The 13,755-nt window shown below is 42.5% G+C and overlaps 1 protein-coding gene across 2 annotated transcripts; it reads right to left on the bottom strand.

The window, feature by feature from the left end:
- Positions 1-1,328: 1,328 nt before the first annotated feature.
- IGFBP1 (insulin like growth factor binding protein 1) lies at positions 1,329-13,211 on the bottom strand. Of its 2 annotated transcripts, XM_088061444.1 has the most exons (5): positions 12,793-13,211; positions 10,857-11,035; positions 9,160-9,288; positions 3,741-3,837; positions 1,329-1,427 (listed from the first exon to the last, which is right to left on the bottom strand). In XM_088061444.1, exons 1-5 carry the CDS (start codon positions 13,184-13,186, stop codon positions 1,390-1,392), a joined length of 837 nt encoding a protein of 278 aa, XP_087917570.1. In that variant the 5' UTR covers positions 13,187-13,211; the 3' UTR covers positions 1,329-1,389. The 2 variants fall into 2 exon arrangements, with proteins under 2 accessions (XP_087917570.1, XP_005525387.2); XM_005525330.3 differs by lacking the exons at positions 1,329-1,427; positions 3,741-3,837 and adding an exon at positions 7,081-8,003.
- Between the last annotated feature and the right edge of the window lie 544 nt (positions 13,212-13,755).

The following is a 13,755-nucleotide window of genomic DNA, read 5'->3' as shown; positions in this document are numbered from 1 at the left end:
CAGAATATGCTTTTCCTCCTTTTTGACATGCCTGCCTTTCATGGCATAGTGTTAGCTATTTGTGCATGAGGAAAGGAGGCTTCACTGAGTACCAAAAACATGGAACAAATTCATTTTTAGTACAGTCTGGACTTTTTATGACTGAATTCCGTAGAAACCCTACACAGCATAATTCCTTATTGAACTGAGCCCTAAATTTAAGTAGTGGTTTTTCAAACTATTTGGGAAATCACCTTTATGTATCTCTGGTCACTAAAACTGTGTAAGCAAGGATGCCTCCACAGAGATTTCACATATTAGCAATAGGAATTTTATTTAAAGTATGAAAAGTACTGATCAAGTTTCCTGGATGCTAAAGCATATTAGTATACAAAATGAAATGTTTGTATATGTAGCTGTTTCTCTCTGTGGTCCTGCTGTGCCTTTAGAAATCCTTCAATCTATTAATTTCTACCAGAAGAATATGCTTGCTTTCCTTATTTAGGCAGAATTCCTTTCTCTTTCCCAGCTCCCACTTTTTTTTCCTTTTTTTCTTTTTTCTTTTTCTTTTCTTTTCTTTTCTTTTCTTTTCTTTTCTTTTCTTTTCTTTTCTTTTCTTTTCTTTTCTTTTCTTTTCTTTTCTTTTCTTTTCTTTTCTTTTCTTTTCTTTTCTTTTCTTTTCTTTTTTTTTTCTTTTCTCTTTTATTTTCTCTTTTTCTTTTTCTTTTTCTTTTTCTTTTTCTTTTTCTTTTTCTTTTTCTTTTTCTTTTTCTTTTTCTTTTTCTTTTTCTTTTTCTTTTCAAAAATAAGATCCAAAAAGGATATCAGAGTATTCCAAGGACAAGATTTCTGTGATCAGTAACAGTAATGGCTTCATTTGCAAGCATGCAAAATAGGTTCAAGGCCTTTAGAAGAGAAGTCTCTTAGTATGTCCTGTGGACTTGGGTATCTTCTTCTAACTAGAACATATTTAGCCATTTGGTTTTGGAGTTTCCATCCTTGGAGATACTCAAAAGCCATCTGGACATGGTCCCAGGAAATCATTCCCTGGTGGCCCTGCTTGTGCACCAGGTCACTTGTAGAGATCCCTTCCAGCCTCAATCATCCTTAGAGCCTAGGGCATATGAGCCTATCAATAGTAGTTCGGTCTCCCAAGTTCCAGCATGTGAGATTGTCTACATTATGCAGTGTATTGATTCAGAAGCTGTTACAACTTCTCTTGCCCAAAAGAAAAACTTTGGGTAAAATGGCAAGTAGTACAAATCTGTTGCTCACCAGAAGCTTTAGTTTTAAAACTCTGCATTTTATTTACTTCTTCCAGTTCAGATTTTGCAGAAGTAGAAGCATATATACTAGCCTTAGAGAAAGTCCCATTGAAAAAAAAAACTTTTCTTTTACCCTGTACATATATTAAAAAATGCAAATGACTTCAAGGCAGAATATTGTTGCTGAAAAAATAAAATGGAGACCAGGTATTAGCAAAAGCAGAGGGTAATGCTGCAAATCTCAGTTTATCCTTGCAGAATTCATGTCCTGCTGCTGTAAGCATCCTGGCTTTGCACTTCTGCTGACCTATCCAAATTCCTTAAGAGCCTTTCTCTGTCAAGGCTAATTTTACCCGACGGCTCTCTCCATGAGTGGGGATGGAAAGAAAGGTAGCAAAATTATCTCTGCAGAAGGGAGCTGAGGTTTCATGCAGAAAAACCACCTAATCTGAAAAGCTCTAAAGAAAATGTCATTGAGAAGGACTGCTTCCCATAGCCATTCGTGGTAATTCCTTCCAAAAGTGGAGTAATGGAGGGGACTTTCTTACAAGAGCCAGGCTGAGAGTGCATTTCCCTCACTCCTTGCAAGTGGAGAGCAGAGGCTATTTTTGCCTGCTTATGCTGTATCGAGAATATTCAAGGTGAAACTTGTTTCCTGTGTCTCCTACGTATCATGTAATTTGCACTCCGTAAAAAGGACCTAACTGAGCTTGGAAAGTTGATTATTGTTTTAGCACAGGGATGGTGCACACAACCTTCAGCCCTCAGATCCTGCCATACATTTTTACAGCTGCTATTACCAAGCTACCAGTAATATGTTTCTGATCTTCTTTTTTCTTCCCTTGCTGGGGCTAAATGGTAATGACTCAGCTGCCAAAGCAGCAATAAACAGAAACTGCAGGCAAAGAAAAAATATGAAAGAAGATGATTATTATTATAGCCACTATTTGCTCTAGGCCTCCACAGACATCCCACACTAAGATCCTTTTCCAAAGAACCTCAGCATCTCCACATCAGCCTGGTGAACTACAAAGCACTGTCAGTGAGAGAGACAGAAAAAAAAAAATCACCTGTCACCATTTGCATAATTATGCAATTAAAAGCCTTGGTATAGGCGCAAATAGGCTGCTCTTTGTTAGCTTTTGTCTTGGTTGGAGGAGACTGAGAGCAAGATGAAGACTGCAGCACACAGGCTCTGCTAGAAGAGCTGTGCTGTTGGTCAGGCATTGTCCCAGATGGAAAACGTGGCTGGTAAGGAAACAGCAAGGAGCCAAGCATGTGCACAGCCCTTGCCTTCCCTTGTGTGTGCCCTTGTCTCTGCTGGGCTGCCCATGCTGCCTCTCAGACTTGATAATCTAAGAGGGAGTCTGAAAAGATGAGCAGAAACTTTTTTCAGAATGAAACAGGTTCATGATTCCATCTGGAATGGACTAAGCTTAAATTTATTCATTTAACCTTCCTGCAACATCCACGAGCACCCTTGCTCCCACATCTTTCTCATGGGATGCTGCCCCTCTCCCTGCACCCTCACAGTAGCTTCCTTGCAGATTAACTTTGCTCTCTGGGGGTGGTTGTAAGCCAAGGCAGGAGAAAAATAGGGAAAATAAAGCCTTTGTTTGTTGGCAGAGCTATCAGAGTTATTTTCATTATTTAGAGTGCAAGCACTGGTATGTCTGGACTCCTGCTCCACTGCTGGTTTTTTGGTACTTACTGGTGATACAGAACGAAGCAGTTGTATTCCCAACAGATCCTTCTCCTTCTTTGTCCCCTCGCCCCTTTAACCTTAAAAATGACTAGGTAATATAGGGTGGCATGTCAGTAAGAGAAGCCTTCCACTTGCACCAACTCTGCTACTGTTACTCAGTATACACCACCTACCCAAATCTCAAAGGGTCAAATAAACACAATTAGGTGTTTGTTGAGATGCTCACAGCCCACTTTCATGTGCAGTCTGGATACCTGCCCAGTTCTCAATGCAACGTACAGCAACAATTGATCCATAAATGCAAAATGTGCTGGCAAACAGAAAACATGAGACCTGTCTTCAGTGCAGCCTGGGGAGACTGTTTAGGCTGGTGGTTTATCAGTGGAGTGATAGCCTAGGAAAAGTAGACCAACTTTAAAAGTTGTTGTCTAAAGATACATATGGAACTTGACCCCTCAATTTGCAGTATGATCAGATAGTCTAGCTTGGAAAGAATAGTTTGGATCTTTTTTTTAAAGGCATTTTTTATTATTTTATTTTTAGTGTATTATTATTAATTATTATTATTATGGGTTGAACAGGGGTTAGACATTAGTACTGTTCTGCAATAGCAAAGCAATGATGTGTGTAGAAAAATAACATAATTCTGAAAACTCATTGCTGCTAGACTTTATTAGACTATTTACTAGACTGCTGGTAAAGCACAAGCATTTTTTTTTACTTCTGACTTTGGAGAAAAAAACCTGTGTTAGCTCTGTTTTAGCATTTTTTTTAGGGTTCCCTTGTAATACCTAGTGCTATGGGAGTTGAGTGCTTTCCAGAAATGGAGTAAATCCTGTGACAAGTCTCTGCCATGTGCCATTCCTTTTCATCCCACTTTTCTTCTCCCTGAGGAAAGAAAACTATATATGATGCATTTTCCATTTACCTTTTAATTTTTGTCTGTGTTTAAGACTCACATTAGCAAGTGCAAGATCAAAGAAACACATTTGTTTGTAAAGTAAAAGGCTCAGTTTTCATGTGCTTAATATCTAATTGCATTTTGGACTGGGTCTGCAGGAAGTTGTGCCCTGACTTAAGTTTTTTGTTTCCAAAGCATGTGTTCTTATGGTAGAGAAGTGACAGAGATGCTGATGAACTTTCACTGTTAGGGTTGGCTGCCTTTCACCATCATTTTCTGTCTCTCCTCCTTTCTCTCCCCTCACTTTCTGCCAGCTCTAGCTGACACAAGTGTGTCTCTGCTGTACACCAAAGCAATGAGCAGAACTGACTCGGTATGAGCAGAGCCCAATACCAGGTGATTTTTGGTTGTCTTTGGACAGCTTTAGGGGGAATGGTGGATAGAAAATGAAGTGCAGAAGGCAGGGACCTCATTTCTATGCTATGAACATTTTGCAGCTGGCAGTAGGCCATGGGCAGGAGGAGGCATGGCTGGAAAAATCCCTGCTGCACCAAACTTTACAGGGTTTTGACCGGAAGAAGTGCAAACTGGGTAGGTACGGTTCTCAGATGACATGAACAAACATCACAGATGCTCATCTAAGACCTTCCCACCAACTCATTTCTTTTTAGGTAGAGTAGGAGGAATGCAAGTGAATATGAAGGGATGGAGCTGAAATAACAAGGATCAGTACATCCCCTTTACACATCCAGCTACACACCAGGTGGCCTGAGTATCCTGTGGCACCTTCCTTGTTTGCCCACTCATTCCCACCAGGCTTGGCTTGTCAGCACAGGCACACAGTAAAGCCAGGAGTGCTAGCAGAGAAAGAAAGGAAAGGCGCGGAAAGGCGCGGCACGGAAAGGCGCGGCACGGGAAGGTGCGGGAAGGTGCGGGAAGGTGCGGGAAGGTGCGGGAAGGTGCGGGAAGGGAAGGAAAGGAAAGGAAAGGAAAGGAAAGGAAAGGAAAGGAAAGGAAAGGAAAGGAAAGGAAAGGAAAGGAAAGGAAAGGAAAGGAAAGGAAAGGAAAGGAAAGGAAAGGAAAGGAAAAGGAAAGGAAAGGAAAGGAAAGGAAAGGAAAGGAAAGGAAAGGAAAGGAAAGGAAAGGAAAGGAAAGGAAAGGAAAGGAAAGGAAAGGAAAGGAAAGGAAAGGAAAGGAAAGGAAAGGAAAGGAAAGGAAAGGAAAGGAAAGGAAAGGAAAGGAAAGGAAAGGAAAGGAAAGGAAAGGAAAGGAAAGGAAAGGAAAGGAAAGGAAAGGAGGAAAGAGAGAAAAAGGAAGCAACAACAACAACAAAACAAAACAACAAAACCAAAGTGCTCTACATACAGAAAAGAAAAAAAAATACAAAAAAATGCTGAAGATCTTTGATTTTTCACCCTGATGTTTGAGGCTGATCTTAAAAACTAGGACAAAGCAAGGTGTGTGTCATCTATGGTGTAAATGTAGTCCCAAGTTCCCAGCAGCATTTTTATAGGGAAGATAAAATTTGCCTGCTTTGCCTCCTTGCATTAGTCCTAATCCCAGTATATGGAAGAGTCTGATCCTAGTGAGACAGCTCATCCCAGAGCAGCTGAGCAGATGTCTGTCCTGGTGAGTCCTGGCAAGATGTCATAGGCAGCCAGATTGCAGATATGAGGCACTCCTCCCCTGCCACTTTCAGTGGGAAGCAAGGGGCTAAACCCTTCTTAGAAATTGGCCTGTTGTTCCTGAATACTGTGAAAGTAACTTCTGCTTCTGGTACTTAACATTTAGAGGAAAGAGTATCTGCTAAACCGCTGTCTCTGCTGAAAACTCCAATTTGTTTCAGCTAGGATAGGAACCTTCCACCCTGCAAAACACTGGAAGTAGCTGTCCACTGGATTGCAAATAGACTAATATTATATAATTATGAATATTTCCCCTATATATAATTTTCCCAACAAAAGGAATAAATTTCTGCTCTTTAGAGATAAACTTTTACACATGGTCTACAGGGTTAGAGCAGTCAGAGTACAGTTAAGAGGGAGCTGTAGCTGTGAGACTATGATTTCCCCTCCTTTCTTTACCATTTTCCCTTGACAATGCCATGACAATTGTTCAGTGCTGAGTAGATTCCCTGAAAAGAACTCAAAAACTTGCTGCTTCTTCATTGTTTTGATACAGTGACTGCCAAGCCTTTGGACATAGTGAATGTGTTACTGCAACACAGTTTAAGCCAGGTCTCAGAGTAGCTCATTACAGGTGTGTTAGACATCAGTTACAATGCCAGTACTGTCAACTGCTTTTTTGCAGTGCTTTCCTTGGGAAGATCTCAAAAGACTTCACAAAGTAGGTCAGTAGTATATCCTTACTTTTAAATCTGGAGCAGTCTAACAGAGCCCTATTGGATTGGCAGACATTGGCACACAGATACAGCCAACACAGCAAGTGCAAGGTATGAAGGCCACAGAAACATGGCAGGGAAAGCAGAGATCTCCACACTTTCACTTTGTGGTTTCAACAAGCAGCTTCCCCCTCCCACTTAAAATTTATACCAAAAAATGGCAGGAGGATTTTAGGCTTTCACTTCTGCCAGACTCCTTAGAATATGTTATCACTCTCCTCCCCGGCTGCTTTCATAGGAAGTGTTGGTGCAGACTGTTTTCACCTGTGGGACTTGCTTACTCCCATACCAGTTTCTCCATGGACAAAACCAGCTTGAAGCCAGAATGGCAGTCACTTGCATTCTCTTTTTCTCTGCAATCACTAAGTCAAAGGAACATGTAGGGGAGGGAAATGGACCATATCCCAAGTCAAGAGTACCCTCTTCTCTACTTCCAGAAAAAAAGTGTAAGGTTGGGTTTTTCCCAGTCGCCTTTTTATAACCTCTGACTTACTGTGCAGGAAATGGCTCTTTCTAGTCTTGATGTTATCTTGTAAATGTACTAATACTGCTGCCTTGGGCTTTTGAGTGGAGAAAAGCATCCAGCTTTCCTATCCAGAAAATCTTTTAATAACTTCCCATGGAGGCTGCTGTTTTGCCTAAGGCAGAGGTGTGCATGGCACAGGTGGGACTGGAGAGGACAGAACTAGGGGAACAGGGCAGGGAGACCAAAAGAAGTAAGTTCATTGAAGGCAAAAGGAGCGTGGCATTCAGGAGGCAAATTGGTGACTTTTGCCTGTTTTCCTGCTGCGGTCAGACTGTTGAAGGGAAACAAGCAGAAAACAAGAGACAAGGGCAGAACAGAAGACTTTTAATAGCTCATTTTAAATAATATTGTCAACGTTGTGAACAACTTACACCTGTCAAAGGTGGTGCAGAATATCATATTGTGTTTTGCCATTTATCCAGTGCATATGTTTAAAAAATAGATACAAATACTATCCCATCAGGAGCTTCAGTATATAATCTCTCTCTTTTAACAAACAGCTTGGCATTGAAACAGAGGTGCAAAAGTAACATAATATGTTCACAAAACAGGTTTTAAATAGGTTCCTAAGCATGCTTGCTACTGAAATCTATTTTTAAAAATTCAGTTTTACATCTATAAATAGGTAGTACAAAAATGCAAGTTTACAAGCCATTTTTCCCAATATCTGTGCCATTTGTAGTTTAAAGCTGCAACATTCCTCCAACATGATGCATATATTTAAGCATAATAATATTGAGTATTTAAATATAAAGTTATGAAGTGTTTGAGAATATAAATTAGTAACAATACATAGAGACAAAAATACATGCAGTGAGAAATAAATAATTCATCAGCTTTACATATGAGCATATATATAATATTATACAAACAAAATATACAAGATTATAGGATTTGATCTTGAAGTTGCTCGCATTTGTCACTTAAACATTTAGGCAATCTCAGTGCAGTAAAAATATTACTTTATGGGTTTACTCATACGCTCAAAATCAGGTGCACATGACTACCTTAGTGAAACGGCTCCTGACTGGAATGGGTCCTGGCTATCCCAGGCCCCACAGAAAACTTGGTGTGAGAAACCTTGGGGTTTAGTTTTATTCTTGTGAGCCGAGATACTGTTGGCATTCTGGGTCTCCTTTAATTTCTGGAGATCCAGGAATTCTTCTGCCATTTTTTGGATAGACACACCAGCATTCAGCAGATTCTCCATCCAGTAAAGTTTCACACTAGAATATTATTAGCAAAAAAAAAAAATAAAAAAAAATACAAGAAGTAACTGTAAAATTACCTGTGAGGTACTGTCAATAGAGGTGTTGGACAGAATTAGGATCAGAATGTGGGGACCTGCCATGCACAGGCTTGTTTTGAATGCAGTGGTCTGCAGAGCCTCTAAACAACACACTTGGTTAGGGAACCAAGACCTAAGCTCAGCTATCACAAGAGCAGATTTTAAACTGTCCAGTCCTTGGTAAACAGCAGTAGAAAGCAGCAGTATCTTCCAGTGCCAGTGTGAGAAATGTAAGGATGGCAGAATATACAATCTCATAGGGTGAGAGCAGTGACTGAATTGCCTGTCTCTTCACACAAGGAGACAAATAAGGCAGTATGTTTTGGGTTTTTTTCTTGGGGAGGGGCTTAAACAGGTTTGTGCTTGTGCTTGATTAGATCCCAGGTCACAGTGTTTGCGAGTCACACCGTGATGACATGCCCAAAACCAAGGAGTCTTGGTGACACAGATTTATGTAGACCTACTAAATTTGTATGCATGACCTGTGGTTACAGGGTGTGGCTTGAGGTTCAGAGCTTTAGTTAGTTTTGCAGATTTCTCTCACTGTAACTTGCAACAGACTTCTTTGAGGGTGTAATGGAAATGAGCAAATAACCTAATCCACAGGTGGCACAAATTTGTATTTTTGTTAGGCTTTCAGAAGGTTAATTTTGCTCCAATGAGTTGTTTTTTTTTCAGTCCCTAAGTAGGTTTTCCACTGCCTGTGAGATGAGAGCCCATTTTTTACATAGTGATTATTATACATTCAATGGGTTTTGGCAGGTAGTATGGTAGATACTATGAATTAACACCAACTGAATGCATGCTAACAAATCCAGTACATGAGAGCAGACAGAGTTAAAATATTTTGGAGAAGGCTTTGAGTGCACCTGTTCTCTGAAGGGAAAAACTCCTGCCTCTATTGCTGACAGCCACCAGCATGCAGCTCACCTTGAAGAGAAGGATGAACCATCTGCTCTCACTACTAAGAGTATCCTTGTTTCCACAACCTGCTGCAAACTTGTGAGTTTGGGAGCAGAGGCCTGTCAAAGGGTTGGCTGTATCAGGCTAGCTGCAGCACTGCTGTGAGCAGAGAGGGGGAAAAAGGCACACACCTGTTTGCTGTGGTAAAATCCATTCTTGTTGCAGTTGGGCAAGTAAAATTTGTAGATCTCCCCTCTGCTTCTCTGTTGAGCCTTCACCAATTTATACAGAGCTCGGTAGAGCTCCTTCTGACAAGGACCCTGTAGGAATACCAGGGAAGTGAATATCAAAATCACAAAGAAATCAGCTACACGAAAGGCGATCAGAATATAGACAGTAAAAACCTGAAAATACTTATTAGGCACAAAGTCTGCACCAGACTGTTTTGCATGTAGTTTTTCTTCTCTCAGTAGGAGCACAGCCAGAAAACTCTGGTGTTACATTCAGACTTTTGTTTTTATTCTTTGAGGTTTTTTCTGTTCTCATAAACATGGGGATTTTAGTCCTGAGTATACAATCTCTCCTGTTATGGGGAGGTGGACGTTAGAAGACTGGTACGTGAGATTGGTCACGTTTTCCAGGTTGCCATGGCCTTGTGCTCTGTTGATATATAGAGGCTAGGTGCAAGGCACATATAGATGGTGCAAGAACAAACATCTGAATGTTTGTTATCTTTTGTACAGGACAGAACCGTTGCCAAAGCAACATGGAGCCATTCTGTAGCTCTGGGACCAAACCCCAAAGTTCTTGGAACTGGGAATGAAGAACTGTTTGCAATATTCACTGTTTTCACAATTTGCTGGCTCTCTTTTTCAAAGTCACAATTTCTGTACATTACTAATACCTAACAAGTTTGAATCAGTACAAGAAAGACAAAGTGACTGAACAAATCATCTACTTTTGAGTGAAAATATAACTTCTGATTTTGCAAAACCTCCCCATGTTAGCCCCTCGTATAAGCTATCTTATCCAAGTCTGTGGGTTTATCTGCAGCTCCGGATGAGAAAAGCAGAAACCCCAAAAATCAGAACTGCAGCTAACAGCACATGTGCATAACAGTTCAAATTAAATCAGTGATTAAGTCCTGTTCTGGATATGGAATAAGGCTTCCCAAGGTAGGGTGATGATCAGTATATTTTTTTCTTTTTTTTTTTCCATTTTTTCAGTGACCATGACTAGCCCCGGATCCTGTGCCGCCCGACTCACCCAGCCCCATAACGGAGGGGTGCTGCTGCCCGGGACCGGTCTAGCCGTGGTTCTCTGGTGCCCTCAAGTGGAACACAAACCTGCTTGCAAAGGCCCCGCACCCTCATTCGCCACTAGGATTTTGCAGTGTCGAACCTCACCTCAATTGCTGAGCTTTTTGTCTTTCTACATGAATAGAAATACATGAATGTTTCTACTTAACAGTGTTTCCTTGTGATCAGAGAGAATCACATTTTGTTTTGCATTGGTATTTCATCAATAACTGCATGGAAGGATTCCCTTGTATTTCGCTGTGTGTTGACAAATGCCTTTCTTTAACTAAACTTTTCTTAACTAAAAGAAGTAATCCAAGAACTTTATATAGATTCCTGTAAATTAAGAGGCCAGGTTATAATCTGATAGTAGATACTGTGAAACATTTAGCCTCTGCATTAAGTCTGTGTAAGACATGCCTGTTATTATTGCTCCAGCAATAATATGCTGCTCCTCAAGCATCTGAGGAGAACATTCTAAAAGTTGGTTTGCCAGCTACCCAAAATACTGACACCTCAATGTTGCTGCTGGAATTTTTTTGCAAGGCTCTACTGAAATGGTCTCTGAAAGTTTTACAAAGAAAACCCACCTGTTCTTTCAATTTCTTGAGTTCAGATATTCTCTTTGCTTTCATGTTTTCATATCCAGTGATGGAATTCCAGGGAATGGATTTATCCCGGCCTATGGGAAACATCAACTGATAGTTCAGCAGCTGATCCTGTGTTATTTCAGTGCTTTCCAAAGGCATATCATCAGGTTCTATAGAATCTGGAAACGAATGATATTAAGGTGAGCATCTTCAGTGAAATTTTGGGTTTATTTCTCAAAGTTTAAAAAGGTGAAGAGAAAGATCAACCAAAAGAAAAAAAAAGTAATATCTAAGATCCATTACAGTGGATCCTGTAGGAATAAATTACATGTGCAGCATGGCAAATAATACTTTGGTAATAAATTCATAGAAGGGCACAGCAGCTATTCTCTAACAAGTTGGTTATTTTATGATCCTTCAAAATTACTTCAATCCCAAAGATGAAGCTGCAGCCAGTCTGTTAGAAGTGAAAAAACCTTCTTGACTACAGTGGGTTGTAGAAACTTGGCTAAATGAGAAAAGACTGAAGTGAAACTTGTAATGAATTTAGATTTTTGTCTGCGTGATGTATTTCTGGTTTTATTCATGAGAGGGAATGGTTAAAACCTCATGCCATGGCATCCTGTACTTTGTTCTTGCCTCATAAATAAGAAGGGGTTGCAATTCACAGGAGCCAGAAGTAGCTCATGCTGGCCTGCAGTAGACTAAGTAGCAAAGGACTGGTAGAAAATATTTGGTTCTGCCTGATCACAGCCTTCATGCCAGTGCCTAAATCAGCATGTGTGAACTCTTCCACTGAAAGCAACAGAAGCTCTCTGCAATTGCAGGCCATTCATCATAGGATAACATTTTTACGTGTCTAAATTACTTGCTGGATAAAGGCTGTAAACAGGCAATGGACTAAAACACACCCTTTAACAATGTTCAAGAAGAAAAAATGACGAGAAATTGAAGAGGGAAAGAAAGGAGGCAGGAAGGCAGGAAGGAAGGCAGGAAGGAAGGCAGGAAGGAAGGCAGGAAGGCAGGAAGGCAGGAAGGCAGGAAGGAAGGAAGGAAGGAAGGAAGGAAGGAAGACAAAACGAAACTCTGGAAAGAATCAAATCAAATTGAATGCAGGTAGTTTAAATACTCATTTAGTCACTGTTCCCTGCCTTCCCCACCCCTCCAAGTACAAGAGAAACTCCACTTATTTCTACTAATGGCTGTTGTTGGGTCAATGATGATTATTTTTGTAATGCTACCAAGTTACCTTAATCACCACTTCATGGACATAGCAGTAGTGATGATGAAAATAATAATGATGATAATAATAATAATTAATAATAATAACAACAGTTATAAATTGAAAAATAACAAAATAACACTGAAGGAATTCCTGCCCATTATATAGTCTAAGCTGCTTGAGATGCCTTTTTGCCTCAAGATAATTTGGCTAGCACTCCACTACTTCAGCTACATTTTATTCCTGAAATAAACCCAGGCACAAAGCCTTTTCATTCTCTATCGTGACTTTTAGAGATGGACATAACCAAAGCCTATAAAACGATTGTCCTTCTCCAGCTACTGCCTACTACTAAGGAAAAAACTGTCTGCAGCCTCCCGGACACTTTATTGTAGTTTTTTTACACAGTCCCATCACTCCGCTTTAGGGTTTTTGTGCTTTCAGACTGTAGCGTACCAGCTGGTTGCGAACATTTTAGGCCCGGCACCAGGATGCGCCTCACCTCGAACAGGTCAGAGCACGTTTCCCTGGAAAGTGCATTCCAGCCCCCCTGCTTTTCAGACGCCTGCCTAACTTCCCCGATAGTTCCCAGCTCCCGGCTCGCCGGGCCCGCGGCGCCTGCCGATCCCCGCGGCTGTCCCGGCAGGGCAGAGCGGCAGCGCCCGGCGCGCAGCTCCCGGCCCGGCCCGTCGGGGAGACGCGATGTGGCGGTACCTGCCGGCTCTTCCGTGCGCATCCCTCCCGCCTCGCTGGTGGGCAGGCACGTCCCGTGCCCCTGGATGAGGGCGGAGAGGGGCCGGGGCTCTCCGGCGGGGACGTGGCAGCGGAGCCCCAGGCGGCAGCGGGCGGTGTAGACGCCGCAGGGCTGCCCCGGCCCGAGGGCGCAGATCTGGCAGCAGCCGCAGCCGGGCGGGCGGGCAGGCTCCGGGCAGTCGGGCGGGACGGGCGGGCACAGAGCGAGCCTCTCCGGGGCGCAGGGGGCGCAGAGCAGGGGCTGCGCTCCGCGGGCCGGGCGGGCGGCCGGCAGAGCCGGCGGCAGCAGCAGCAGCGCCGGCAGCAGCAGCGCCGGGAGGCGGGCGCGGCACGGCGAGCACCGCAGGCCACTCATGCCGCTGAGCAGGGCCCGGGGGAGCGCAGCTCGGCGGCCTGGGGAGCGGGAGACACTTCACATACATTCGGCTTGCCCGGGCCATTTATACAGTGCTTTGCCTGGGTATTAATCTTTAACCCCGAGTTAACTATTATCTGAACGGGAGGGCCGGAGAAGCATCGTTTCACTGGCAGTTCAAGTCCCTGGCCACTCTTCCCCTCCCCTTTCACTTTCCCCCTTTATCTGTTTTGTTTCCTCCAGACATGCAGGAATGCTTTTATTCCCTCACTCCCACCTCTTTGCCCCAACACGGTTAACAAGGAAAAATGCGGTGGGGGCTGGAGACAAAATTGGCAGAAGGGAATGGATGGGTGGGGGCTACCCCCTCCCCTTTTGCTTGTCACAAATGTCTCCTGTTCTTGACTTTTCATAAAAATGTAAATGTTCAAAAAACAAGGGGGGGGGGGGGGGGAGGAGGGGGGGAGGAGGGAAATCCCATTGAAACTGAAGCAACTGAATTCATATTTCCACAGCAACAAATGCAACAAACCCTTGTTTAATTTTCGTCATGTGGCTGCAGGTTAGGA

The sequence above is a fragment of the Pseudopodoces humilis genome, chromosome 1 (genome assembly GCF_049639895.1).
Source record: "Pseudopodoces humilis isolate 2021_Gansu_Grassland_sample_001 chromosome 1, ASM4963989v1, whole genome shotgun sequence".
NCBI classification, from domain to species: Eukaryota; Metazoa; Chordata; class Aves; order Passeriformes; family Paridae; genus Pseudopodoces; species Pseudopodoces humilis.
This window is presented reverse-complemented; position numbering and strand designations above follow the sequence as displayed.